This window comes from Euleptes europaea, chromosome 10, assembly GCF_029931775.1.
Source record: "Euleptes europaea isolate rEulEur1 chromosome 10, rEulEur1.hap1, whole genome shotgun sequence".
NCBI lineage: Eukaryota > Metazoa > Chordata > Lepidosauria > Squamata > Sphaerodactylidae > Euleptes > Euleptes europaea.
In genome coordinates, this window is record NC_079321.1 from 19,253,549 (window position 1) to 19,280,269 (window position 26,721).

The following is a 26,721-nucleotide window of genomic DNA, read 5'->3' on the forward strand; positions in this document are numbered from 1 at the left end:
TTCAGGTCTTGCTAGGCCTGGACAGCTGGCCTTGGCCACTTGGTTTGCCACACAGGATGGTAAAAGCACCTTACAAATCAAAAAGTTATGACTGATAATGCACTGCCCTGACCTGGATGGCCTAGGCTAGCCCAACCTGATCAGATCTCAGAAGCTAAGCAGGGTCGGCCCTGGTGTGTACTTGGATGGGAGACCACCAAGGTCTAGGGTCACTACGCAGAGGCAGGCAGTGGCAAACCACCTCTGGACATCTTACTTTGAAAACCCTATGGGCTTGCCATACGTCAGCTGCAATCTGATAGCACTTCCCACCACCAATAATGCATCAGTCACCCTCCAAACTCCCAGAGTTGCACAGCATGCCAACACTTCCCTCCCCTTTACCCATCTCTTTCACTCTAGCTCTTCCATTATGTCCCTTCCTTATCTCCATACCTTCCCAATGTCCTAAATTTCTTCTTCCTTAATGCCTTCTTTGTTGTTCTCTTCTTCGTTCATTCGTTCTTCTAAACCTTTCCTTCCCTCTCATGGATGTTTTGTCTACAGCCACACATGAATCTGTAAAAATGAACACAGTGGGAGCATACTAAAGACCTCCGCTGGGGAGGGAGAGGTTTGGGTTCCCCAGTCTGGGTAGTGATGCCAACCTGTAATTCTCTGAAGACTGGGACAAGCAATTCGAGAACAGTATTTCTTCACACAGCGCATAGTTAAATTGTGGAACTCCCTGCCCCAGGATGTAGTGATAGCTGCCAACTTGGAAGGCTTTAAGAAGGGAATGGACATGTTCATGGAGAATAGGGGTATTCATGGCTACTAGTCAAAATGGCTACTAGTCATGATGCATACCTATTCTCTCCAGGATCAGAGGAGCATGTCTAACCCTCTGGTCGGACCTCACCTAGAGTACTGTGTTCGGTTTTGGGCACCGCAATTTAAGAAAGATATAGACAAGCTGGAACATGTCCAGAGGAGGGAAACAAAGAGGGTGAGGGGTCTGGAGACCAAGACCTATGAGGAAAGGCTGAAGGAGCTGGGTATGTTTAGCCTGGAGAGGAGAAGACTGAGAGGAGATATAATAACCATCTTCAAGTACTTGAAGGGCTGTCATATAGAGGGTGCCGAGTTGTTTTCTGTTGCTCCAGAAGGTCAGACCAGAACCAACGGGTTGAAATTAAATCAAAAGAGTTTCCGTCTAGACATCAGGAAGAATTTTCGGACAGTTAGAGCAGTTCCTTAGTGGAACTGGCGTCCTCGGGAGGTGGTAAGCTCTCCTTCCCTGGAGGTTTTTAAGAAGAGGTTAGATGGCCATCTGTCAGCAATGCTGATTCTATGACCTTAGGCAGATGTTGAGAGGGAGGGCATCTTGGCCATCTTCTGGGCATGGAGTAGGGGTCACTGGGGGACGTAGCTGTGAATTTCCTGCATTGTGCACGGGGTTGGACTAGATGACCCTGGTGGTACCTTCCAACTTTATGATTTTATGATTCTATATTAGGTGCTTTGGAACACAGGCAGGATAATGCTGCTGCAGTCGTCTTGTTTGTGGGCTTCCTAGAGGCACCTGTGCAGCCACTGGGTGAACAGACTGCTGGACTTGACGGACATTGGTCTGATCCAACATGGCCTTTCTTATGTTCTTATGACCCTTTTTATTTATTTATTAGATTTATACCTTGCCCTTCCCAACACAGCCAGGCTCAGGGCAGCTTCTAACATAGTAAATACAGCACACAATACGTATCAACATTAAAACATATAAATAGGAACTTTAAAACTAAGCAACCATTCTAAAAACACACAGATAGCGCCTCCCCTCCATAACAGCTCCTGGAACTAACCATCCTCAGTAAGGAGATGGACATAAAATGGTACTCAGGAGGCCAATAACCACAAAAGGACTACAGGCCTGAAGACAAAAGGTAAGGGGGATGGAGAGAACCAAGCAACAGGAAAAGAAAGGGAAGGAAAAAAGGGGGAGGGAAGGAAGCAGGGACAGGAAGTAGGGTTGCCAACCTCCAGGTAAAAGCTGGAGATCTCCTGCTATTACAAATTATTTCCAGCCAACAGAGTTCAGTTGACCTAGAGAAAATGGCCGCTTTGGCAAATGGACTCTATATACTCTATATATTGAAGTCCCTCCCCAAACCCGCCCTCCTTAGGCTCCGCCCCAAAAACCTCCCGCCAGTGGCAAAGAGGAACCTAGCAACCCTACTCACAGGGTGGTAGTGAAGATAAAATAGGAGCTGCAAGTTTACTACCCTGAATTTAATGGAGGATCAGGATGCGCTAAATAAAATTTAATGCTCAAATCAGAAAAAAAAGGAGAGAAACCTCTGACAGAAGACAGAAAAAATGTGCAAAGCACCAGAGGTTACAAGGCGTTTATCTAATAACTTGTAGCTACTCCAAAATTTTACAAAATAGTAGTAACAAAGGTTCAAATAAGTTGCAAAACATGTATTACAGTAAACAAATGATGAGCAAACTCAAAGTAAAAGTGTTGATAATATAACACAGAACCACAATAGTGACAGGTCTGCTGGCTAGTATCCCGTTTGGATATCCTTCTTTGGACTGCAACCTTGAAAGGCAACAACAAACAGAACTATAACTAATGTTAGCTGGCAGACCTGTCACTGTTGTGGTTCTGTGTTATATTATCAACACTTTTTGCTCATGCTGTTGTGATTCTGTGTTATATTATCAATACTTTTGCTTTTTGCATTTGTTCATTATTTGCATACTGTAATATATGTTTTGCAATTTATTTGAACCTTTGTTGTTACTACTATTTTGTAAAATTTTGGAGTAGCTACAAGTTATTAGATAAACACCTTGTAACGTCTGGTGCTTTGCACATTTTTTCTGTCTTCTGTCAGAGGTTTCTCTTCCTTATATTATCAACACTTTTACTTTTTGCGTTTGCTCATCATTTGTATACTGTAATACATGTTTTGCAATTTATTTGAACCTTTGTTGTTACTATTGTTTTTTCTGTAACGCTAAAATCAAACACACACACCATGTGCTGTTTACAGCCTCATTCTAGTAAAGGCTGGGGCAAGGATTCAACCTGTGTCTGGACTGTACCATCTACAGACTGTGCCTGGACTGCACTACATAAGTGAAATCCCATCAAACAAAGCCAGCTTGGTACAGCCGCTAGGACTGGGACTATGATCTATTTATTTTATTAATCTTATATCCTGCCCTCCCCAGCAAAGCTGGGCTCAGTTCAAAACCCCATTGTACCATGAAGCTCACTGGGTGGTTTGGGGACTAGCCACTCTCTCTTAGCCTAGCCTACCTCACAGGGTTGTTGAGAGGGCAAAATGGAGAGATCACCCTGAACTCTTAGAGAAAAAGTAGAATACATTCTAAACAAATAAAATAAATAAGCAGTTCCCTCCACCCAAATAACTAACATGGGGGGAGGAAAGCTGGATTGTTATAAAATATGAGTCCCGAAGAATCTTGAACTCTAATAACGATTCTTCCAGCATAAACCAGAACCACATTTGTTTTGAAGTGCTGACTCAGTCTTTAAGGTGCTACTAGACTCTTGCTCTTTTCTACTGCGATTGACTAACAGTGCATTCCTAAGGAGAGTTACTCCAGTCTAAGCCCATTCATTTCAATGGGCTTAGACTGGAGTAACTCGCCTTGGGAATGCACTGTAACACAGCTACTCATCGTGAGCTATCTAGGTTATGCCAATTCCTTTGCCAGATTGGCTAGCTTCCTACATGCAGATAACTTCCTTGTTGAATACAGAGCTATTCATCCCGCTCCTCCTGACAGCCTGAAGTAACACAGGTAGACCCACCTCACCAAGGAGCAGCTGCTGGCCATTTAAGAACACAAGAGAAGCCATGCTGGATCAGACCAAGGCCCATCAAGTCCAGCAGTCTGTTCACACCAGGTGCCTCTAGGAAGCCCACAAACAAGACAACTGCAGCAGCATTTTCCTGCCTGTGTTCCAAAAGCACCTAATAGAATAGGCATGCTCCTCTGACCCTGGAGAAAATAGGTATGCATCATGACCATTATCTATTTTGACTGGTAACCATCAATTTTGACTGGTACGGTAGTTATCAATAGCCCTGTCTTCCATGAACATGTAGACAAGGGCAAGAGTCCAGTAGCACCTTAAAGACTAACAAAAATATTTTCTGGTAGGGTATGAGCTTTCGTGAGCCACAGCTCACTTCTTCAGAGGAAGTGAGCTGTGGCTCACGAAAGCTCATACCCTACCAGAAAATATTTTTGTTAAGTCTTTAAGGTGCTACTGGACTCTTGCCCTTTTCTACTACTGCAGACAGACTAACACGGCTACCCACTGTGAATTATTTCCATGAACACGTCCACTCCCCTCTTAAAGCCTTCCAAGGTGGCAGCCATCATATCCTGGGGCAGGGAGTTCCACAATTTAACTACGCGTTGCGTGAAGGACTTTTACACGGGGAAGGTTTTTGCTTTGGGTTCCCCCGCTCTCTAGAGGCCCATTTCCCCCACCAGAAACCTCGACACTCTGCATGGGGGCTGATTTTTGAGCTCTTGGGGATTCGGATGGGGAAAACGGGCATCTATGGAGCGGCAGATCCAAGGCAAAACCTCCCCTGGACAAATGGCCACGGTCTACCTTCACGTGTCGACCACAGCCCAAGAGGCACAATGCGGGACACAAAGACGAGTAGGCGCACAGATGCCCAGCAGGGCAACTGCGGGGGAACCCGGAAGGAACCCTCCGACACCCTCTCCCTTCCTACCTCAGTGCCGGAGTCTTCGAACACAGAGGCCGACCAAGATCGGCCAATCAGGTACGGCCGCGTCACGCCCCCCTTCTTCCTCAGAAGCGCGGGGCTCTTGCTCCGCCCACTCAACGGTGACCACGCCCACGCCTCCTGGCTGGGCCAGGAAAAAAAACACGTGGCCCAGCCTCGCTGCTCTTAGGAGCTGTGACGTCCTTGCCGCTGCTCCAGGATGCTTGAGCCGGAGGGAGGGAGAGTTTCTTTACTCTCCGCAGGTAGGGAAAATCAAAGGCAGTAAGGAGCTACGCTTGGGCCGTTTATGCAAGGGAGAGTTTGCCTTGCATTTGCCGCTCTCTAGATGCACGTTTTCCCCACTTAAAACTCAAAAATAAGCCCCCATGCAGAGTTTTGAGAATTCAGATGGGGAAAATGTGCATCTAGAGAGCGGCAAAGCCTCCCATTCCTTTGCTCCATAAATAAACAGGCTCTAGTGGTACTTTTCCTTGACCTGGATGGCCCAGGCTAGCCTGCTCTCGTCAGACCTCAGAAGCTAAGCAGGGTCAGCCCTGGTTAGTATTTGGATGGGAGACCACCAAGGAAGTCCAGGGTTGCTGTGCAGAGGAAGGCACTGGCAAACCACCTCTGTTAGTCTCTTGCCATGAAAACCCCAAAAAGGGTCACCGTAGGTCGGCTACGACTTGATGGCACTTTACGCACACAGTGGTACCTTTGCAGGACAAGAGGAAGACCCAACAACAGCCCTCAATTTGCAAGACCTGAGCAAGGCTGTTAATACGGTTGCCAACCTCCAGGTACTAGTTGGAGATCTGCTATTACCACTGATCTCCATCTGATGAAGACCAGTTCACCTGGAGAAAATGGCCACTGTGGCTATAGGACTCTATTGAAGCCCCTCCCCTCCACAAGCCCCGCCCTCCTCAGTCTCCACCCCAAAAATCTCCTGCTGGTGGTGAAGAGGGACCTGCCAACCCTAGCTGTTAAAGACAGGACGTTTTGGAGGACATTGATTCATAGGGTCGCCATGCGTTGGCAGTGGCTTGATGGCACTTAACACACACATTATTTTATTATTATTACTACCACGTACGTTTTCGTGCGCTAAAAGCCAGCTTGCTGAATTCTTTTTGTAAAATCTGTTAAAGTTCCACTAGATTCCTTTTTATTTTAGCCGCAATGGATTAACGGTGTGGTTTTATGTAGTGTTAATCCAATGTAAATCCGTTCAATGGGTTAAAGTAGAGTGAATATACATAGGATTGCACTATAACACGGTTACTTTCTTCCATGAGATTTATACAAGCAGGATTCTATACAAGCAGGACCATGCCTAAACAGCTCTGCTCAGAAGCAAGTCGCTTTTTATTTGACGGAGCTTAATTCCAGGAAAGCGTTTTTAGGATTGCACGGACAAGTCTGTTTCGGCCAAAAGCAACAGGAGTCTTGTGATATCGTATATAAGGAAAATTCTAGATGGGTAGTCCTTTTAATCTGTAGCAGCGGCACCTTTAAAAATAAGTTTTGTTAGTCTGGACTCCTGCTTTATTTTCACCTTATTTACTAACCAAATAAGATTCAATTCCTGCATGTTTGTATGGACTACTAGAGCCTGCTTCTTCAGATGCAATGAGTGTAGGATTATGTAGGATTACATAAAGTAGCACCTTAAAGACTAACAAGAATATTTTCTGGCAGGGTAGGAGCTTTCGTGAGCCACAGCTCACTTCTTCAGATACAGCTAGAATGTGAATCCATCTGTCTTTTAAGTAGAGGAGAGTGAATTCAGACAAGCATTAGTATGTAAATGTTAACAGTGTGTACATGTGAATAGCAGGCGTGATGGGATTAGGTGTGGTATGCAGAAGAGTATGTGATGTCCAGGGGAGAGATGAGTGTGAAGAAATGCATTGGTAATAAGCCTTGCATTCATGGATCCACACCCATCTCTCCCCTGGACATCACAGACTTTTCTGCATACCACACCTAATCCCATCACGCCTGCTATTCACATGTACACACTGTTAACATTTACATACTAATGCTTGTCTGAATTCACTCTCCTCTACTTACAGCTAGAATGTGACTCCATCTGTCTTTATCTGAAGAAGTGAGCTGTGGCTCACGAAAGCTCGTACTCTGTCAGAAAATATTTTTGTTAGTCATTAAGGTGCTACTGGACTCTTGCCTTTTTCTACTACTGCAGACAGACTAACACGGCTACCCACTGTGAATGATCTTTATGTAGGATGTATTAAAAAAAATAAAAATAAACGGCAGGGTCAAAGGATCATCAGCATTGCCTAATTACATTTCATCTTGCCATTTGTACATTTCGTGTCCCGTTGGCCTGCCTTTCCGTGTTATATAACATATCACCCGTCACATCTAAAGAAGCTGGCTCTAGCCAGCCCAAATGCACACGGGAAGAAAATATCGATAGTCTTTAAAGCGCTCCAAGGCTCCTTTGTTTTCCTCCCAGTTAAGCGCACATCCTCTTGTCAAGTGAAGGGACCAGACACTGTACAAAGGTATTTATTTCTGAGCAAACTGTGAGGTTTACAGTAGCGCAGCAGCCTGTTGCCCAACAGCTGTCGTAACCCAAGCAAGATGTTTTTATTTTGTGTTTTTATGTTGTGCTTTTATTTTAACGCCTAGTTGAAACCACCAGGGCGATCCCTCCCCCGAAAATTAGACTTCCTCCGAGGTGCACGCTGAAAGACGCGACTATTTATTCGCATCGCGCGATAGTTGGAAAGGCTGCCCGCTTTTTAAGATGATGCTCTCGCGAGAGGGGGCGCGTACGCGCGCGCGTAATGCGTCACGCGCTGAGCAGAGTGCGCATGCGTTAGGTGGATTAGCGGTCTGCCAGGGGAGCCGCGCGGGCTCGAGAGCTGCGCAGTTTTTCTTTTCTTTTTCTTCGCGTCACGCGTACCTTGGCAGTTTGTGGTGGGGGGAGGCGTGAAAGCGTGAAGCTCAGTTTGCGACTGAGGTAAGAACGAAACATGGAGGGTGGCCGCGTAAGTTTCATTTTCTGCGCTCTTGATCGTGTGCGGCCTGGACCGTTGGAAGCTGAAGGGGTGGGGCGAGACCTCGGCGCCGGAGCGGGACGAGTGGTTTGTGCGCGTGCGCAAATGGAGGGGGGGAAGGGGCGAGAGAATGGTGCCGAAGCGGGAGAGGTGGCCTTGCGCATGCGTAGATGGTGGGGATGCGCCTGAGTGGTGGTGCGCATGCGGGGGCTTGCGAAGAAGACCAGGCGTTCTTGGGGCGGTTTTTGTTTCCTCCATGATTCTCCTGTGCTGCCCTCCGCTTCCCAGTCTCCTGAGTTGGCGGGTTTCACTTGTTCGTCAAGGAGAAAGATCCCCTTGGCTTGATTTCAGGTTGTTGGATGTTCTTCTGTGGTAGTAGGTGGTAGGGCTGCGAGCAACCTGGGAACAATAATGCCCTACCCCCTTCAGTAAAGGTTTAGTAGGATGTTGTTTACCAGACAGCGTCTTACCTTATTTCTGTGAAAAGTTTCACCTGCCCATTTCCACATATAAAATCCTCTTATTAAAGGAACAATACTCCCCCCCAAGTTGTTGACACCCTTCCCTTGCTTATCAAATGGAGATCATTTAGACAGAATACTTAAGTCATGTTGCTGTTGAAGCATGTTTACCCAATAGCAAGTGCTACTGTATTCATTGGCGTGAGTTTCCTGGGAAATACCCCCAGAGTTAAAGCCTGACCATATGCATATTTGCTTAGGAGTTACTCCTCTTGAGTGCACTGGGGTTTATTCCCAGATATGTTATTAGTATTAAAAACAGCTTTAAACTGCTGTGGGTGTTTACGTTTTCAGAGTGGGAATGGCCTTTGCCTCTTTGTCTCCTCTTGTGATGCAGGATAAGATCTTTTACATGAGGCTTATGCTAAGCTAATTAACAAGCAGGGCACTTCCTGAACTAGCACGCTAAGACTGTAACAATGCCTTGTTCCAGTGAACTTTGTCTAGTTCTCACCGAGGTGGTGTGCTTGTGTCTGAGCTGTACTACTTTGAGGCGCTGGAGAAGGACCACACCATGGAGTACTCCTCCATGCAAGAGAGTTCTCTGCTTAATAAAAACAAAGTATAGATCTTTTCAGTGCTAGTCTAGAGTTCTTCTCTCGGGTATCCCTTGTTTCTCAGAACAAAAGGAATCCTTTTGCTGGAAGAAGCATTCTATCGTGTGAGCCCCCACTTTGTAGTCTTAAATGGTGCAGCCTCAAGACACAGGTTGTCTGTGTTGATGAGAAACAGGCCTATACATTTGAAGCTCTGCTATACTCTCCGCCTAAGATTTAGGTGGGGGCTTCTTCGGGTTTCTGTTTTCAGACATTATGATAGAAATACTGCAGCTAAGAAAACCACTGTTAATGCGCACGAGACCAGCGTAGTAATCAAGTAACAAATGTGCATGTGTGAACCAGTGTCTGGAATCACTTACCTAGGTTTCTGGGGAAGCTATGTTGGAATGATTGAGTGGATATTGAAATGAACGAGAGGTTATATAGGAGAGTATGTTAAGGCTGTTTTATAACGTAACTGTGTTCTATAATGTAACAGTTTTAATGTAACTTAACTTTATTGTGTGAACCTTTCGGTTAGATTGTTTAAAGTCAAATGTGAATATGGGTAGGAGGATGGAGATGAGTGTGGTATAGTTGTTCCCTTTACTGTGTATCCTGTGTGTTTGTATGACACATAAATAAAACTAATGTTCATTTCCATCTTGATTGCATTTTTTTTCTTGTGCCCAAATTGGGACAAGAAGTAACTTTAATTGAGGGATTTTTTTTCAGGCAAAACATCTAATTTAAAACTTTCCAAAATAAATTTATAGGTTTGCTCTTCTTTTATCTTGGAGCTGTCTTTTCTATTTTGTGGAGGAAGCAGTTGTTGACTTTAGAATTAAGATAATAAAAACACCCTTCCATCAAATTATGCTGGATGCCATTTTAAAAGATCCTTCCTTTTTTCACAATAATTTTCGTTTATTAGAACACACTTCTGTTGTGAAAGTTGTCAGAAGTTCAACTTAGCAAGGATTATAACAAATGTGCATCTGGCAGAGAAGAATGAAATGGATCATTCCTCTGCTGCATTTCTTCAAATGATAAGCTGATGTTCTCAAACCAGTGGCTGTTGATGTATTGGCTGTTACCACACTAGGTATTCCCAGCGATGTATCAAGAGTTTGAAAATGTTATAAAAAACGTCTCTTTAAAAGGGTTTTTGGCTGCCACGGCTAAAAAATGGTTGGAAGACGTCTTCACAGCTAAAGGAGCCAAACAAAGTGTGAACAGTATTTTTTGCAACAGTTTCAAACTCTTAAGAGATCGGTGGGAATACATTGAAAGTACGAACAGAATTTTTTATAACATTTAAAAAACTCTTGATACATCGCTGGGAATACCTAGAGCGATAACAGCCATTGTTATGGAGAAATAAGGTGCTTTTTGCTCCTGTATGTCTTGTGAATGCCTCAGGCTCTTTCTTAGCTTCTTGACTGCGAATAAACTAAACTATTGGGAGGAGTGCCAAAGGAGAGGACTGATGAGATGCTTGAGAGAGTTGAAATGGGCAAGAGGATGTCTTGCACTGACTTGACAGCAGGTGCTCTGGTTTGTCTGAGAAGGAATTTGAGAATATATGTTTGAATCATTATCCTGAGGGTCCTGACAAGATGAGGCACAATTCCAGTTATTTTTCACACCTGATAAAGTCATGGAGCCAGTTGGATCCCAGAGTTCTTTTGCAAGATGTGGCTGCTGCCTTTGACAGCCTCTCTGGAGGTCTGGCTGAATTTTAAATATAGGTGACCTTGACCACTGATACTAGCAGGCATTCTGTGTAACCATTTCTTGCTTCGACCATGTATGGTTGCCTTTATCTCTTCAAATCCATGCTGTAGCTTTGATGATAGTAAAAAGTGCCTCCCCCAATTGTCATGCGTTTGAAACGTTTCAGAAAATGAAAACCTTGTAAATTCTGGCATCCTTTTCCAGAACAGTTATACTTACTTCCTACTAGATAGATGAAACAGTTGATGTTTTTGGTATGGCTTGACAACTGTTAGGTGACTTCATGAGGAAGTTCTCTCAGCTCAGTTGTTACTGATATAAAACAGATTAATGCAACCAGTTATAAGTTGATCATTTCTTGTTGCTCGTTTTCTTGGCCAGCTGCCAACCTGCTGCTGATTTTTCCATAAATGAGGTTATATGACTGTTTGCATTGTGGCTCTTGATGTCAGGACAGCTTTACTTGTTGCTGATGAGACTTCTGGGCATTTTGAAGCTTCTGAGTCCAATATTGCACCTGGACCACTTTAGGTTGCAATCATAACAAAGGAGTCCTCACGAATTTGGTCTAGTCCCGTGTTGGCGAACCTATGGCACGCGTGGCCGAACCGGCACTCCGAGCCCTCTCTGTGGGCACGCGCGGAGCCGTCACCAGTCCCTCGGAAGCAGCCAGTCTCTCTCCTGTTCAGGCACAGGATTGAGACCTCAGTCTGCCTTCCTCCTCGGCCTCCGCCTCTCTGGCCTTTAAGTAGGCCCCCATCCTCCTCCCAAGCCCCGCCCCCGAGTCCTTATTAGGACCAGGCGGCGCATGCCCGTCCGCTTCCTGTGCGCGCCCTGCCGCCTCTCAGCTGGGTGGTGGCGCCGGGGCTAGCTGGCTGCCCGGCTCGTGCGGAGGCGGCGTCTTCCCCGCTCTCCTGCCGGCTCCTGTCCCTGCCAACTCGGGGTTCTCCTGTCTCCCCTCGGTAACCACTACACCACGCTGGGGAAAGAAAGAATCTTGCCACGGTCTTGTCTTTTTATGTGTCCAGTCTCTCCTAGCAGTGTTTAGTGCAACTGTGTTAAGCTGCAGGGGTGGGGCCCAATAAGAAGTTGCAAAATGGTGCTTGTTCTGCCTAGCCAGCTGCCCTCCCTAAGCCTCCGAGAAAGTTGGTACCTGGGCCTCCCATCGTGGAAGGAATAGGTTACGTCTTCATCATGCTGATAATTTTCCATATCACACCTGGCCCTGTGGGCCACCTATGGCTCCATCCGGCTAGTGCAGGGTCCCCTTTCTCTCCCCCTCTCCCTCAGTTAGGCCACTGATCCCAAACGATTTCAATGCCATTTGCAGCTGGGTTTAACTGTGAAATGGCACAATCCACTTGCTAAGGATTGGTAAAGTGGATTGAAAGTGCACTATTTGGCATGTGTGAAAGCGCCCTCAGTATGAATCACTGCACAGTTTATCCACCGACTGACTTCCTTCAGTTATTTCCCTACGCTTCTTTGCGGGGGGGCGGGATTGGAAGTGTTCCGGATGCTCAAATCTGTGCCTTAATTCCAAATATATGGAGGTTTGGACATTTATGCATGGTCAGTTTTGATGCTCACTCAAAGCTCTTTTTAAAAATGCAACTTTAAAACTGCCTATTCATGGTCTCGGAGCAAAAGGAGAAATTCCACCCCTCCCACTTGTCTGCTCCTTTGTTCCTGTTTACATAGCCATTAGCATGTGCATAGCTAACCCGCCCCTGTTATTTTGCATGGTTGCTTCAGGGGGTTTCTTCAAGGGGAATCTTCAGGTTAAATTGCCGTGTTGGCACTTCATGATAAATAAGTGGGTTTTGGGTTGCAGTTTGGGCACTCGGTCTCTAAAAGGTTCGCCATCACTGGTCTAGTCAAATGCTCTTTCAAATTCAGACCTTGCCTCTCTAATTGATACATTGTAAACAAACTCAGCAAATGCACATTGCTCATGAAGACTGTTAGGTATAATCCATCCCAGATTTTGCAGACTTCCTTCTTTTTTTCTTCTTTTTATAAAGATTTTTAATATTTTTAAAGAATGTAAACAAAACATAACAGAAAAGAAGAATAAAAAGCCATATCATGATTTCAGTTACAATTAAATCAATTACACCAAAAGAAGAAAATATATAACAATGATGACATAAAGAACAGTATGTAATAAAAACAATCGCAATTATGAGCAATATATAATAAAGTAGTAATGACCATTAAACAATAATTATCCTAATATTTTTGCATAATTCATAAGGTACTTTAATATACATAATATTAAACAATTTTTAAGATGGATTATGAAATAAAACAGGTAAAGAATTAATACGGTGCTAATTATTGTATTATATTTCTAATAATACTTCCCAGTCAAAAATTAAGTCGCCCCATTTTTAGCACCTATTCAGTACAATATATCAAGAGAATGTTTCAAAATTCATAAGTATATCAGTAATGTCCTTTTTTGTTGCTCGTTTTTGGAGGTAATATAAATAGTATGCTCTCCATTTATCTTGAAATTCTTTAATTAGTCTTTGATTCACATAATTTGTCAATTTTGCCATTACTGCATATTCAGCTAGTTTGCTCTCCCAGTCCTCTCTACATGGACACTCCTGCTTTCCATTTTACTCTGGCTGCCATAATCATATATCTGAACAGTTCTTCCAAATTGTTTGGGTGAAATACCCAATAGCATACTCTTAGTTTCCATAGAAAATTTAATTTTAAAATTTTCTGGATTTCAGCATGTATTTCTTTTCAGTATTTCTTTGTCTTTTTACACGTCCACCACATATGATAAAAAGTGCCATCCACCTCTTTACATTTCCCTTTATAATTATTGTCCATCTTCTCAGTATCCTTTAATATGCCACAGATAGAACATCTTATACCAGTTTTCCCTTACTGTTTGACTGGCTATACATTTTATATCTTTCATCCACAAGCTTTCCCATTGTTGGGTAGATATTTTTCCCTCAAGTTTTTGCATCTATCTGACCATACATGTTTTAAATTGTTCTATTTGTGTGTCAAATTGAAGTAAAAGCTTGTAAATTGTCCTAATAAATGTTCCTTATGATGGGGAGAGGTTTGTACCGGTCACAGTGCTCCCATTATTTGTACTGACTTCTTAGAGAATGATGTGACAAAGCTGCTTTATACAGATTATTGGCCCGTGTAGCAAAGGCTTCTCTAAATGGCAGCGGTATTTAAAGTTATCAGAGATCTTAACCAGCCTTACCTACTACCTTAAGTCCTTTATTTCGGTATTGATTCTGGGCCCTTCTCCTGAAAAATGCTTTGTTGTGTGACTGCTGCTTAAAATGTCGCATGTGAGGGTTATCTTTAGACTTATCCCATACAGTTAACTACTTCTCCCTGTGCATCACCACCACTCCACTTAACTGTGATGGTGGCAGCTTGGTAACATTTGAATGGCTATATAGTTTAGACATGATTGGATATTCACCAGCTGTCAGTTGTCTACTATTTGGTCATAATCGCACCTTCTATGAACAAAGAATGCCCTTGTGAAACTGATAGCCTTCCTATTTAATTAGATAATATCTGATAACAATGTCAGAAGTGAATCACTTGCCCTCCAGGATTCTAGCTATATATGAACATAGTTTAGGAAAAAAACACTTATCGCTTTGCTGTCAAACTTTACCTATGCCCAAAAGATGCTTAATTTCATTTTTTAAAGCCAATGTAAATGGCTTCATTTCTTGATTATCTTTCATGTAAATCTAAATATAATTGAAATTCATTGGTAGTTCTTGGGTTAGAATTTCACATTTTCATAAATAACTAAAAAAAATTTTTGGTAAATGTTAAATATGTAACTGTTTGACCAGTATTTGGCTTGTCAGTTGGCCAGTCAAATGACCACACTAGGCTGGAGGCTAGGTTGCCACCTGATTAGAGCTACAGTGTGAGATGTTAAGTGGTCAGCAAGCATGCTATACACTATCTTTTTACCCATAGCGTTCAGGACACAATTCAAGGTGCTAGCTTAGGTTCTAAGTCCCTTATGGGAAGCCTACATACACTTAATTATATACATAATTTATTTTGTTCCATTGTAATGTTGAAAAAATGTACAGCCATATTGATCCATGCAAAATCCAAAAACAGGTAAGAAATGTTACTGGGACCAGCCAAATTGGCACAACATTGTGCAAGCTTTCAAGCTCACAAGAACTATTCCTTACGTTGGGTGTAACAAAAATTTAAAAGATAGTAGAGTACAAGGCAGATTTTTCAGGTTGTGGTATTAAGGTCTGATCTTGCATTGATCCTCTATGAGATGCAAACAAGCAATTAGCTTAACTTGATTGGTGAAGTGTTGAGCTACGTCATAAGAATGACCTGGTTCTTTCAATTTACCAACATGGTCTGGATTTGGTGTTTAACATCACCAAAACAAAAATGTACTCTACTGATCTGGTTTGAGTGGGAGGTTGAGCAGACTCCAGAAAAAGTGATAGAAATGGGGGGGGGTGTCATTGAATGACATCAGTTGCAAAGAACAAAATCTACATTTGTGAAATATTACCTTTTGGCAGTTCAGGGATAGAACAGAGGCACCAGGGAGAAAGTATAAGCAGATAATACAGTTTTGTCAATTTCACCCACTGTGCTGATTTCACATCCAGTGCAAAAGGGGATACAAATAACCCCAAAGCTGTTGGAGTAGATGCAATTCACAAAAATTACAAGGGTGGCATAGAATACTATGGGGCAATTGACCTCATTAAAGTTAAGGCATATAAGCGTATGGGGTTGTAGAACAATGGGGGAATGTTCTATAAATGATATTCCCCACTTCTCCAAGTCAAATTGACTCTACCTTTTGATCTGGTAGTGAGCTAAAAGAATGGACTGGCTAGCCTTTCAATAATGTAGGCATTCTTATACTGTATTCCTCTCTGGCCCTTGGCCTACTTTGATCAAACAATACAGTCCATGCCACAGTGTGGTGCCTTTTAGATGTTACAACAGCAGCATGGGTGCATTTTTTTCCTGTGGTGTAAAGCTGAAAGCTCAGGCAGTGTGTTGGCAAAGCCAATTACATGGATCTTTAACTGTCAGTGTTGCCCAGCTAGGATAGGAGGGAACAATTGAGTACGAAGGAGCCTTGTGATCAAAGGGATCCTTCCCATCAGAATTGGTTAGTAAAGAGCCACAGAACTGGCCCTGCTTTCATGGCATCTGACCTTTTGAATGCTGCAGCAACTGCTTCTTTAAGGATTGAAGGGTACCTGTGCCATAGACAAAAATCACACTGCAAGTGAGTTCCCCTGGAGCAAACAGGGCATATTACCACAAGAAAGAGATGTGCAGTGAGATCCAGAATGTCAAATTGACTATGGGAAAAATTAAATCAACACACAGAATTCTGAAACAAATGCTTAAAGTTTGTAAACAAACAAAAAAGATGCTTATTTAAGGCAATTACTGGTAGTTGTTCATAGACTGCCATAAATGTACATGGCACTTTAGAGGGTTTTTAAAACAAATAATGGTTCCAGCTCCTACATGAGCTTACGAACAGAAGTGAGCAGAAAGGAAGACAATAGGGGCAAGGGAGGAACTCGTGTTAACAAGGAATGAATGAGAGCGAATGCAGCCACACATGCTAAAACTTGGTTATTATTTGAAGTTGAGGAGTAAGGGGTTAAGCTGAAAACCCTGCAGAAAATAATGGTTTTGAGGAGGGATTTAAATGAAGATCAAAAAATGCCTAACAGGATAACTGATTTTAGTTATTTAAAATATTTGTGAATGCCTTTTGAGGATCATACTGATGTCTCTGCTTAAAGATGGCTGTGACTTTTAATGTTGTGCTCTTGTATGAAGGAGGAAATGTCTGTCAAATAAAATATCATTTGCTTCAACACAATTGTTGGATTAGTAACGTTTAAACAGCTACAGATAAAACTATATCATTTAGAGAGAGAGAGAGAGAGAGATAGCTACTGTGCTCCAGGCCTATAACAATATGGCTCTCCTCAAGGTCCTGGTGGTTTTATCTGCCAGGTCAGGATTTATATTCATTCTGGGCGGTGAACTGCATATTGGCTCTTGAAGGTTATGCCTTTTCAATACTGTCCTGCTGATATAAGCTAAGAGACTCTTTTTTTTTTTACTCTGTTCTGCAGGTATTCATTCTAATGTCTCTCAAGTTCATATTAATTATTGAAATTAAACAGAACTAGCTGGAATATAGACAAGTGATTATCCACTTTTGTAGGTTAACATTGCCGTTGTACTTTCACCTCTTAATCCCCCACCATTGTTTTGCTCCAAGTCTTACTTCTTTTCAGTAATCTGTTTAAGACATGTTTCTCTGATATCTCCCTTTTCCTTGTAGGTTTTCATCGCTTTCATAATAAGCCTGAGCTGGTGCAGCTTATGTGGAAACCAGGCTATGCAGTGAAACCATCTGCCGTACAGGCCATCTCTGTGTCAGGAGGTACTCATCAGATGCTCCTGGGTCTGATATTGTGCAAAGCTTTCAGCAACCTTAAAAGTCAAAGGTGTAGATTGATGGTGGCTTTGGGATTTTCTTGCAGAGGGAAATAATTGGCCTTGCTAATAAGTGTACAAACGTATTCGCCTGTCTATCCATGCGAATTCTGGATTTTATAACACTTTTCAAAATCTAGACAGATTCTGTGATCAGTCCTTTAAACCCCACAAGTAAAAAGCAGCTGTTGTGGGATTACAAGAATAAGAACAAACACCCATTTTGGCTTTTCCCCTGCCTTGAAGTAGGTTTTACAGACGCTCATGCCATGCATTCATAAAAATCAGCCTGCTAGAACATGTGGAAGGATGCTAATAAGGTCAAGCTGACATGTGTTACACAGTAAAGAATTGTTCTTGTCAAGGCTTGGCAGATCAAGTCTCTTAGTCTCTGTGCTTCCCACCACCAATATTCAGTGCTATGTTTCTGTTGGTGCTGAACCAATTTCCCCTGCCAGGAATCAGCCCTGGAGCTTCGAAACATAAGCATCTTTCCTGCTGCATAAACATATACATATGGGAAGTAGATTTTTAAAAAATACATTAGACCCTTAAAATAAGTTGAAAACACAAAAGAAAACCATGGCCATACTTGAATGAGGCATAGGTTGTTGTTTCCTTTCCATATATTCCATCTGGCTAGGAAAGTAAACAAACACTCTTTTCCCCAAACTCATCTGTATTATAATCACTGTTGACAATAGAGCTTTGCAGCACATGGGAATCCCACCCTAGGACTTATTTGAGTCAGATTTTGGACACTGCCCCAGCAGCTGTTTTTTTTCAGTGCCAGGACCTCCACCTAAGAATTTTGGCTTTAACAAAGGGCATCTGAGTATATGCAAACCATCCTTTCTTCACCACTGAATAATCATAACCAAGCCACACAGGGGGCAATCTTGCAAAACTCTGGAATAAACCACATACAGTTTTCTCTATATAGTCTCTTCTCCAGCCCCTCCGTTTGTTAAGTACAAACAACTTTCTGCATGAATTTAACAGGTAGTTAGTAATCTCGAGCAATGTGCAAGCAAGCAGGAGTCTGAAGCAAAGGGAAAGTACATAAGAGCTTGTTTGAATACCAAATAATGCAGTGGATATCTACCATTGTAGTTAACTGGGCGGGAGAAATTTAAGCAAGGGTTGTTTGCACATCACAGTGGAAAGATTCTGCCTGGCTAAATAGTCCATGTGCATACAAGCAGCCCAGTATTGATCTTTAAAATGGCTAAACCTGTGAATAAAAGATTCTGAGTCAGCACCTGCTAGTCTGGGTGCAGTTTACTTACCCCAGGTGAGTTATTTGCAGGCACAGGGCTCACTTTGTGAGGCTACCAGCTTCAATTGTGGACCTTCTAGAATACCATTTTGCTTAAACATTCATATGTTCAGCCAGTGTTAAGGGTGTTTTTATGCTTGTTACTTGGCATTTGCCCTTCCCTTCCCTTCTGTTGATACCTGCTCTGGGTCTGCAGTATCTGGACCATCTTTCTGGTTCCACCCTTCCATTGAAGCTTTCCAGTGTTTTTCTTCATCCACATGCCACTTAACTTCATAAAATTTAGCTGGAGTTACAATGAAGCATGTCTTCAATAGTACTAGACAGAATTGGCTACAGATTAATCAGTTCCTGGTCAGAAATTATTTGAGGCAGCCAGTTTGAGAGCTTCATGTTAAAATAGCCTCCCTCTGTTATTTTTGTGTAATGTGTGTGCATATACAGGTTTTCAGACATCACTGCGCATCTGATACAATATCTTATCACTGAAAAAATTGACATTAGCAATGGTCCTTTGATAACATCAAGTAATGGCTTCAACTGTTATTTCACTTACCAACAACAAAAATCCACTTACCAACAAAAAGGATGCGTTCTTGATAACCGCTCCAGACTTTGAGACCTATTTATGACTATGATATTTTGACAATTTTATTTATGAACACAACGTACCTACAGTCATAAAGGATGCGTGCTTTAACATGTTCCAGTAGGCTTTTCCCTTTCTTCCCCTGTTCCTGCTGTAGTGGCCTGCCACTACTTCTGTCTTGCCCTAAATTATTTCTCTCTAGCAGTATGGGTACTAGGAGACATTAGTTAGTGGGATTTTCAAAAGTGCCTAAGTAAGATTTCGATTTTCATTGGAGCTTGCACTCTTGGGTACTTTAGCAAAATCTCATGAGCTCTTCTGTTCTTGTAAGGCCACTCCAGAGAGGTGCATGGGCTTTTTCAAGTGGCTTACGGTTTGATGCAGATAAGCACTGCAAGGATTAAAGGCATGATTGAAGAATATTCATGTCAGATGGTTATGGGACTCTTATAACCACCTGTGGTTTTAGTATAAATGTCAAGTCTCATCTCAAAGATACCTGCACATATCCCTGAATGCCTAGTTTAATTAGAATAGTGCCACAGAAGACCAGTAGTACCTTAGAGACAAACAAGGTTTTTGTGGTGTAGGCTTTCAAGAGTCAAAGTTCCCTTTGCCAATAGCGCCGTAGGATTCCTCTTCTTTAAGCAAACTGTAGGGCCTCCCTGTTCTCATACTGATCAGGTATGACCTCAGTTGGCTTGATACCTTGCAACAAACTATGCCTTGCGCACAGTATAGCATAGGCAGATACAGTTTGTATGTGGCGCTAGAAGCATATAAACCATGCCTTGAATAAGGTCTTGTGGGATTCTACGAAACTATGACTTTGTTTTTCCATTACAAAAGTCTTATCAGTAATTCTGTTTTGCTGAATAGAAATATTTTGGTCTCATAGCGATTCTTTCCCTATACCCTGTCCGGATATCGCCTACTTTTTAAGTTCTTTCTATCCTTTCCCCTAGTGGCGCAGGTTTAACTTCCAACAAATGTGAGTTACATTTCTTGCTTCCACGATTGTTGTGTTGTGGTCTTTTTCTGGAGTTTAGCACAGCAACATGGTGTATGCACCGTACTATTTAATATGAAGCTTGAAAATAGAAAAAAAATCTAGCCATCTAGTACTTGAACTCCACTGATCTTCTAAAGAAAAGTATGCATTACAGGCAAAAAATGGTGCACATCTGGGGGGGAAGAGAATGTATAGTAGTGTTCTGGGTGCATCTTCAGTCTGTTGAAGTTACGTAATAAAAGTCATGTAAGCCAACAGGATGCATTATATTTAAAACTGCATCTGCATAAAGGGAATTTATGACTAAAACTGCTTGTTTTTCTACAGACTTGTCTGGTGTTTCTCAGCTTGAAGAAGATCTCCGGTCATTATTGATCCCTTTTCTTGGCGTTACCTTTTTGAAGTGAAGTTTTACCTAGCTTTCTAGCGTGAGCTTTCTTTTCAGTCATCTCTCACGTTTGATCCGTAATAGACAAGCTCTAGCTCAGCTATGTCCAAGTCATACCAGCAGTCCTCTCTAAATAGGGATTCCCAAGTTCACGGGCGTGACCTGTCTGCAGGAATAGGCCTTCTTGCTGCTGCCACCCAGTCTTTAAACGTGCCAGCATCTCTTGGAAGGATGAACCAGGGCACTGCTCGGCTTGCTAGCCTAATGAATCTTGGAATGAGCTCTTCATTGAATCAACAAGGATCTCATAGCGCACTGTCTTCTGCTAGCGCATCTTCCCATACTTTACAGTCTATATTTAACCTTGGAAGTAGAGGTCCACTCCCTTTGTCTTCTCAGCACCGCGGAGATGCAGAGCAGGCCACTAACATTCTGGCCAGCTTTGGTCTGTCTGCTAGAGACTTAGATGAACTGAGTCGCTATCCTGAGGACAAGATCACTCCTGAAAACTTGCCTCAAATTCTTCTGCAACTTAAGAGGAGGAGAGCTGAAGAAGTCCCTTCACTGAGTTATGCTAGAGATGGCAGATCAGCTGCACGGGATCCTCCGTACAGAGTACCTAGGGATGATTGGGAAGAGAAAAGGCATTTTAGAAGAGATAGCTTTGACGATCGCAGTTCTAGTCTCAACCCAGTGGTTGACTATGATCATGGAAGTCGGTCTCAAGATTCTGTTTATTATGACAGACTGGATTACGAAGAGGACAGATTAAGAGATGGAGAAAGGTGTAGGGAGGACTCTTACTATGGCGAGACATCGCATAAGTATCGTAAATTTGACAGTGAGTATGACCGAGTGGGTCGTGTTCCTGAGAGATCTCTCTTTGAGAAAAAGAGAGGCGCTCCTCCAAATAGCAATATTGAAGACTTCCATGGACTCTTACCGAAGGGTTATCCCCATCTGTGCTCTATCTGTGATTTGCCCGTTCATTCTAATAAGGTGAGTTAAGCATCAGATGCTTATTTTTCTTTTCTTTGTAGTCCCTGTTGCCTGTTTCTTTGCTTCAGTTTCTGTGTTCTGATTATACATAATACTATGGTCTCAAAAAAATAGAAAAGACTGGTTTATTTTCAAGGCGTTGTTAGCAAACCTGCTAGACCAGGACTTTATTAATGATTGTTTCACCCGCATGGCTTAAGGCCAAGTCAGTTATCATCTAGTCAATTTATATTTTGCATCTACATATTCTCTTAACTTAGTTTGGGGTAGGGTTTTTTTTTTGTCATTTTGTTTTTCACTTTATTCAGGCAGTGAGATTCAGCATTCCTTCCCATCTGTCTTGATCGCTGATTGATTCAGGTGCGTCTTTGCACAGGTCTGCGCCCTCCCTTTCTTGTTTATGGCCAAAAGAGTTAATATAGAATCCTGGAAAATACTGGCGGCGATGTAGCTCACATTTTTAAACCCATTCTTGCTTTTGTGAAATTTACTTGAACTGTTTTCATTACTGTGGCTGAAACTTCTCATTTTCCTCCCCTCCCCTCTCTCAACCTTCTTAAACACTTCAGGCTCACTTTTTATTATATGTTGCATCTGCCCTTTTAGAATCTCAGAAGCATCAGCTTGCTGCTGCACAGTACCACACTCTCCGTAGCATTCTCTACTTGTTTGAGTAGATCATTATTAACATTTTGATCAGACTTCTCTTCACACCTCGGTTCTCAGCGTAGCACATGTGGCTTTATTCGGGTTTCCTGATTTTTGTCAATTGGTTATTGAAACTGGCTGTTGGTATCCCTATTGTTACTTGTTTCAGAGCATGTTACAAAAATATTGCAGGTAAGAACACACATTATAAGCCTAAAATTGTTTTGCATTTTATTTGTCATTACAGTGTTCTGTTTTGTCATTAACACTTCCTTCACAGTAACATCTGTAAGGTGTTGAGTCCCATGCATATCTGCCCTTAGAAAATATCTCACTGACCCAAAAGTGTTCTTAAAACACTAAAATAAGTGTATTTTTAAAAGCAGCAATACAAAGTTTTAGTACTGGAAATCACTTCTGTAAGGTTTAGTCTCTCTGGGAAGAGGCATTTACAAATCCTGCTCTGCTGTTTTGGACCAAAGATCTTATCCTGAAAACATCTTTTCAGCAAACTAAAATCTGTAGTCTTTTAGAAGGAAATATTAAGTGTCTGACCTATTTCAAAAGTTAAGCATTTTATATTTTAGCATCTTTATTTGAAATACATGAGTTTAATATTATGCTTTGACAATCCTGATGCAAATAACAGGTGTTTTAATGAAAAGTTATTCATTTTGCCTGGGTTGGCCTTCTGCAGAATTTCTAAGAAAGCAATCACTGCAGTGAGATTTACACTCTCAACAACAGAAGAAAACTTGCAGCATTATAGAATCTGCTCCTAGAACTGCATCAAATTGAGAGGCATATGCTAAAGTAACTCTGAACTGTGAGAGCTCCCACCTTACCATTTCCCCCCTAATCAGAATAGTTCTGTTGAGAAAAGGGAGAGAGCATATATGTATTAGAAGAATCTTCCTGTTTTGTATTGGTGGTAGGTTCTCCCCCCCTCCTTTTTTTTAAAAAAAAGATTTCCACTTTCAGCATTTTTTGGGGTCCTAAATATTTTTGTGTAAGAAATACTTTCCAAATTGCCAAATGAGAGCCATTCTCAGCTTTGGCTCTTGCATTGGAACCATATTCTATGAAGGAAGTGTGCTTTAAAAAGAAAGCACCTGCCTAAAGCTGAGGGTTGTTTGTGGTGGTCTTCTCAGATTCTCAAATATTCTAAAATCACAGTTCAGTTCAGACTGATCTAACAGCACAAGTCAAAGCAGCTACTTGAGCTTCCAGAATAGCTGGCAAACACACAGCTTCGTGTTCACATTTTTAAAATGTTTGAACGGGAGCTTGGCTTTAAAACTGTCTTGGTTTTGGAACGTGACCTTTCCCTCCTCCGTATACTAGGACACGGTCACTGAGAGAAGTATTATGCACTTGACACTTCCTACTGGTAGCCACAGATGACAACTAAGATAATATTTGGCTGTTACTGGGGTGCTTGCCTAGGCAAGGAAGGAACCAGAGAAATCTCCTTTCTGACTTCCCACCTAGATAGGGTCCCCAAGATGCACCCTATTAGTTATTTGGAGGTTCTCTGTTTGGAAGGCAGCAGGAAAAGACCGACATGAGATGTATGGATTCTATAAAGGAAGCCACGGCCCTCAGTTTACAAGACCTGAGCAAGGCTGTTAACGATAGGATGTTTTGGAGGACATTGATTCATAGGGTCACTATGAGTCGGAAGCGACTTTATGGCACTTAACATGCACACTCTGTTTGGCAATCATGGAATATAAATGTTCAGTTCTGTGTTGTGTGCTGGCATTTATACAGTTGGAAAGAGCATCTCTTTACATTGCCAGTGGTATAATTATAGGCTAAGTTGAATTGTGAAGTCTAGTAACCCTAATTTTTGTTTTTGAGAATGAAAAGATGGAGTTCTCTTTACCTTCTGAGTGCCTTATGGTTGCAGTAATAATGTCATAATTATGACATTATTCAAATGTCATAAAAAGTCATTTCATTTTAATTCTCATTCTGCATCAAGAAATGAATTCTGCAACCTATGTCTATTATGCTGATATAGTAGATTTTGAAGTTATGCTGTATAACTCTGTATTGGGGACCATGAGAGGGGCTGGAATCTGTTTCCTGGGAGTTCTACTGGGCCCCCTTCTGGCTTCTGAGTTTCACCAGACATTGTCCATGCCCTTCCAAGCATCCCTTTGCAACTGGAAGCCTGCAAATTGTTTTTTAAGAGATATAGTTTTCAGAAGACTGAATTCTGTTCTTGTGGAGAATACAGATGTGTTTAAAAGCAGCAGTGTGAGGGTTGCTAACCAAGTGTTTTTAATTTCACTATCATCACAAGGTTAGTGAAATCAGGGCTGTATTCAGGTTCATGTTGAGAATAAGCCTAATTTATTTTTGAGCGCATTGTGCTTCGTCCCTCTTCCACTTGTCCAAGGAGCTGAAATTGAAGACTTGCTGGTTTAGAAAGCTGTCAGACTAACCACAGTTTACCCACAAAACATGATTAAGAGTTTATTTCTTGCCCACAAATCAGGATTCTGAACCACAGTTTAATCTTAGCCACCCTAGTTGGTAGAGTGGAGATACTAGTTTCTTATAACAACTGAATTCATGTGTCACAACCGACAGTAGTTATGGGGAAGACTTCAGTCTTGGCTCTGCACCCAAGGGAAGAATGAATCCGAAACCAAGCTTGTTCTCAACATGAGCGAACTGGTTTGTTTGACAACTGACTAGAGCCTTGCAAAATGGCTACTTTGCTGCACATGCTCAAGAAGAAATGGCAGAATTAGAAATGCTTTCAGTTTTTAAGGCACCCTTAGCTGTTGACTTGTGGAGCCAGCCTGTGCTGTAACTGGGTAAGTGCTGGGGATGGGCTGTGGGAGCATGTCCTCACTTCCCCATCCCTTTCATTGCTAGAAGTGATGAAAAGTGACATCAGCATGGCTGCTGACCACATTTAATGTTAGCCAGCACCACTAATATTAGGGGAGGGGCCGTGGCTCAGTGGTAGAGCCTCTGCTTGGCATGCAGAAGGTCCCAGGTTCAATCCCCTCATCTCCAGTTAAAGGGACTAGGCAAGTAGGTGATGTGAATAGACCTCTGCCTGAGACCCTGGAGAGCCGCTGCCACTCTGAGTAGACAATATTGACTTTGATGGACTGAGGGTCTGACACACTATAAGGCAGCTTCATGTGTGTTCACACTAAAGCTAGTGAGAAGACTTTGCACCAGAGTGAGGGGGAGAAGAGACCCGTTTCCAATCCCTTAGCCATAGTCATTAGAGGTAGAAAGGACTGGATGCTCAAGGCAGTGCATATGGCTGCCAGAGGTGGATGAAGCAGACAGACACGAGCAGTTGCTGCAAAGGAGGGGACCTACTTCTTCCTTCTAGTCTGCTGCCTTTAGACTTCAGCTTTTCATCAGGTTAATTGAATCTTGCATATTCAGTTCAGTCGTGGAACATGATTCAGACTGTTATTCTCTTTGATAAGTAAAGCCCCATAAATAAGAGGGGGAAGATGCCCCTTCCTGCATATATCACCCCATATTTGCCCCACATTCACACACGCAGTAACCACAGTATTCTACTGTTCCCCCCACCCCAACTCAGAAATGAAAGAAGCCAGCTGTCTTGGTTGAAGTAAGGTAAACATATTTCAGGGCCCCTATATGGCACTCCTTGAGATTTTGATTGACATGTAAATGATTCTGTGGGTGTTTTCACTTTAACGTGTGTGTGTTTTTTAAAAGCCAGCTTTTGAGTTCCTGATGATTTTGACTTTGTACTTTGCAGGAGTGGAACCAGCATGTCAATGGAGCAACACATAGTCGGCGTTGTCAACTTCTCCTTGAAATGTATGGAGCTGAACACTTTTCAAATGTTCCATTTTTGTTATAATTGCAATATCTTATGTGTTTGTTTCAGAAAACACAAGTGTGTCAATTTAGAAAGTTCAAAATGATTATCTCTTATTCTGTGTTCCGTTTAAGTGTTTAGTAATAAGCATGCACTGTGTATTCAAGTTGTCTGCATAACATTTTGAAAGCAAATCAAATTGTTTTAACCAATTCCATAAAAATTCCACTAAGCCTTTTTTTTCTTATATGAGACTGCAGCAGTACATGCGGCAGGGCAATGCAGTGCATAAATAAACTAAACCCTCTAACCATCACTTCTCATTAGCCTTTATGTAATTCAATCATATTAAGTGAATTCCATCTATAATACTAGTCTTGTAAATAAGAGCTGAAAAGTTACAAGCCCATCTGTTCTTATTCTTGGGGTTTTTAAAATGCTTTTAACAGTGCTAGTATAGCCTTAGACTTCTTAAAAAGTTGGTTCTTTTAAAGTAACAAACTATAGATAACAGCATTTTTAAAAGGCTTGAGGTAAATTGGCACTTGGGAAGGAGCAATTCCTTTCCTCTTCACTCCCTCCTGCCCACCCAAAAAACAAAAAGAAGTTAAGTGATAGATGCCTAAGGAGAACCATAACCAAAGGCTTGCATTACTGGCACTGAATATGCATTCTGATTAGTCAACAAAGACCAAAAAGGTGTCTGTCTTTCCAGGATAATACGTGCAGTCATTTGCCTGGTAGTACTCACCACTGTTCTCAGAAATGGCTTTGCCCCCTTGAGCGAGAGTGCCAAAGCTCTGTGTGTTGTGTTCCATTCTCTGCTTACATCATCAGTTGCTGCA

At 42.2% G+C, this 26,721-nt stretch overlaps 2 protein-coding genes across 3 annotated transcripts in view; one reads left to right on the forward strand and one right to left on the reverse strand.

The window, feature by feature from the left end:
• SIL1 (SIL1 nucleotide exchange factor) overlaps positions 1–521 on the reverse strand; it is a 77,478-nt gene extending 76,957 nt beyond the window's left edge. Inside the window, exon 1 of the mRNA XM_056856420.1 lies at positions 436–521. The gene's annotated coding sequence lies outside the window, so the exon portion shown is untranslated. The remainder of the gene's footprint in view (positions 1–435) is intronic.
• Positions 522–7,721: 7,200 nt separating this feature from the next.
• Positions 7,722–26,721, forward strand: part of MATR3 (matrin 3) — a 34,283-nt gene continuing 15,283 nt past the window's right edge. The window contains exons 1-4 of one of the 2 annotated variants that reach the window (XM_056856393.1): positions 7,722–7,761; positions 16,975–17,076; positions 20,337–21,396; positions 25,814–25,875. In XM_056856393.1, the coding sequence (XP_056712371.1) occupies positions 20,500–21,396; positions 25,814–25,875 (959 nt within the window). In that variant the 5' untranslated portion in view covers positions 7,722–7,761; positions 16,975–17,076; positions 20,337–20,499. The remainder of the gene's footprint in view (positions 7,762–16,974; positions 17,077–20,336; positions 21,397–25,813; positions 25,876–26,721) is intronic. The other variant, XM_056856394.1, reaches the window with a different exon arrangement.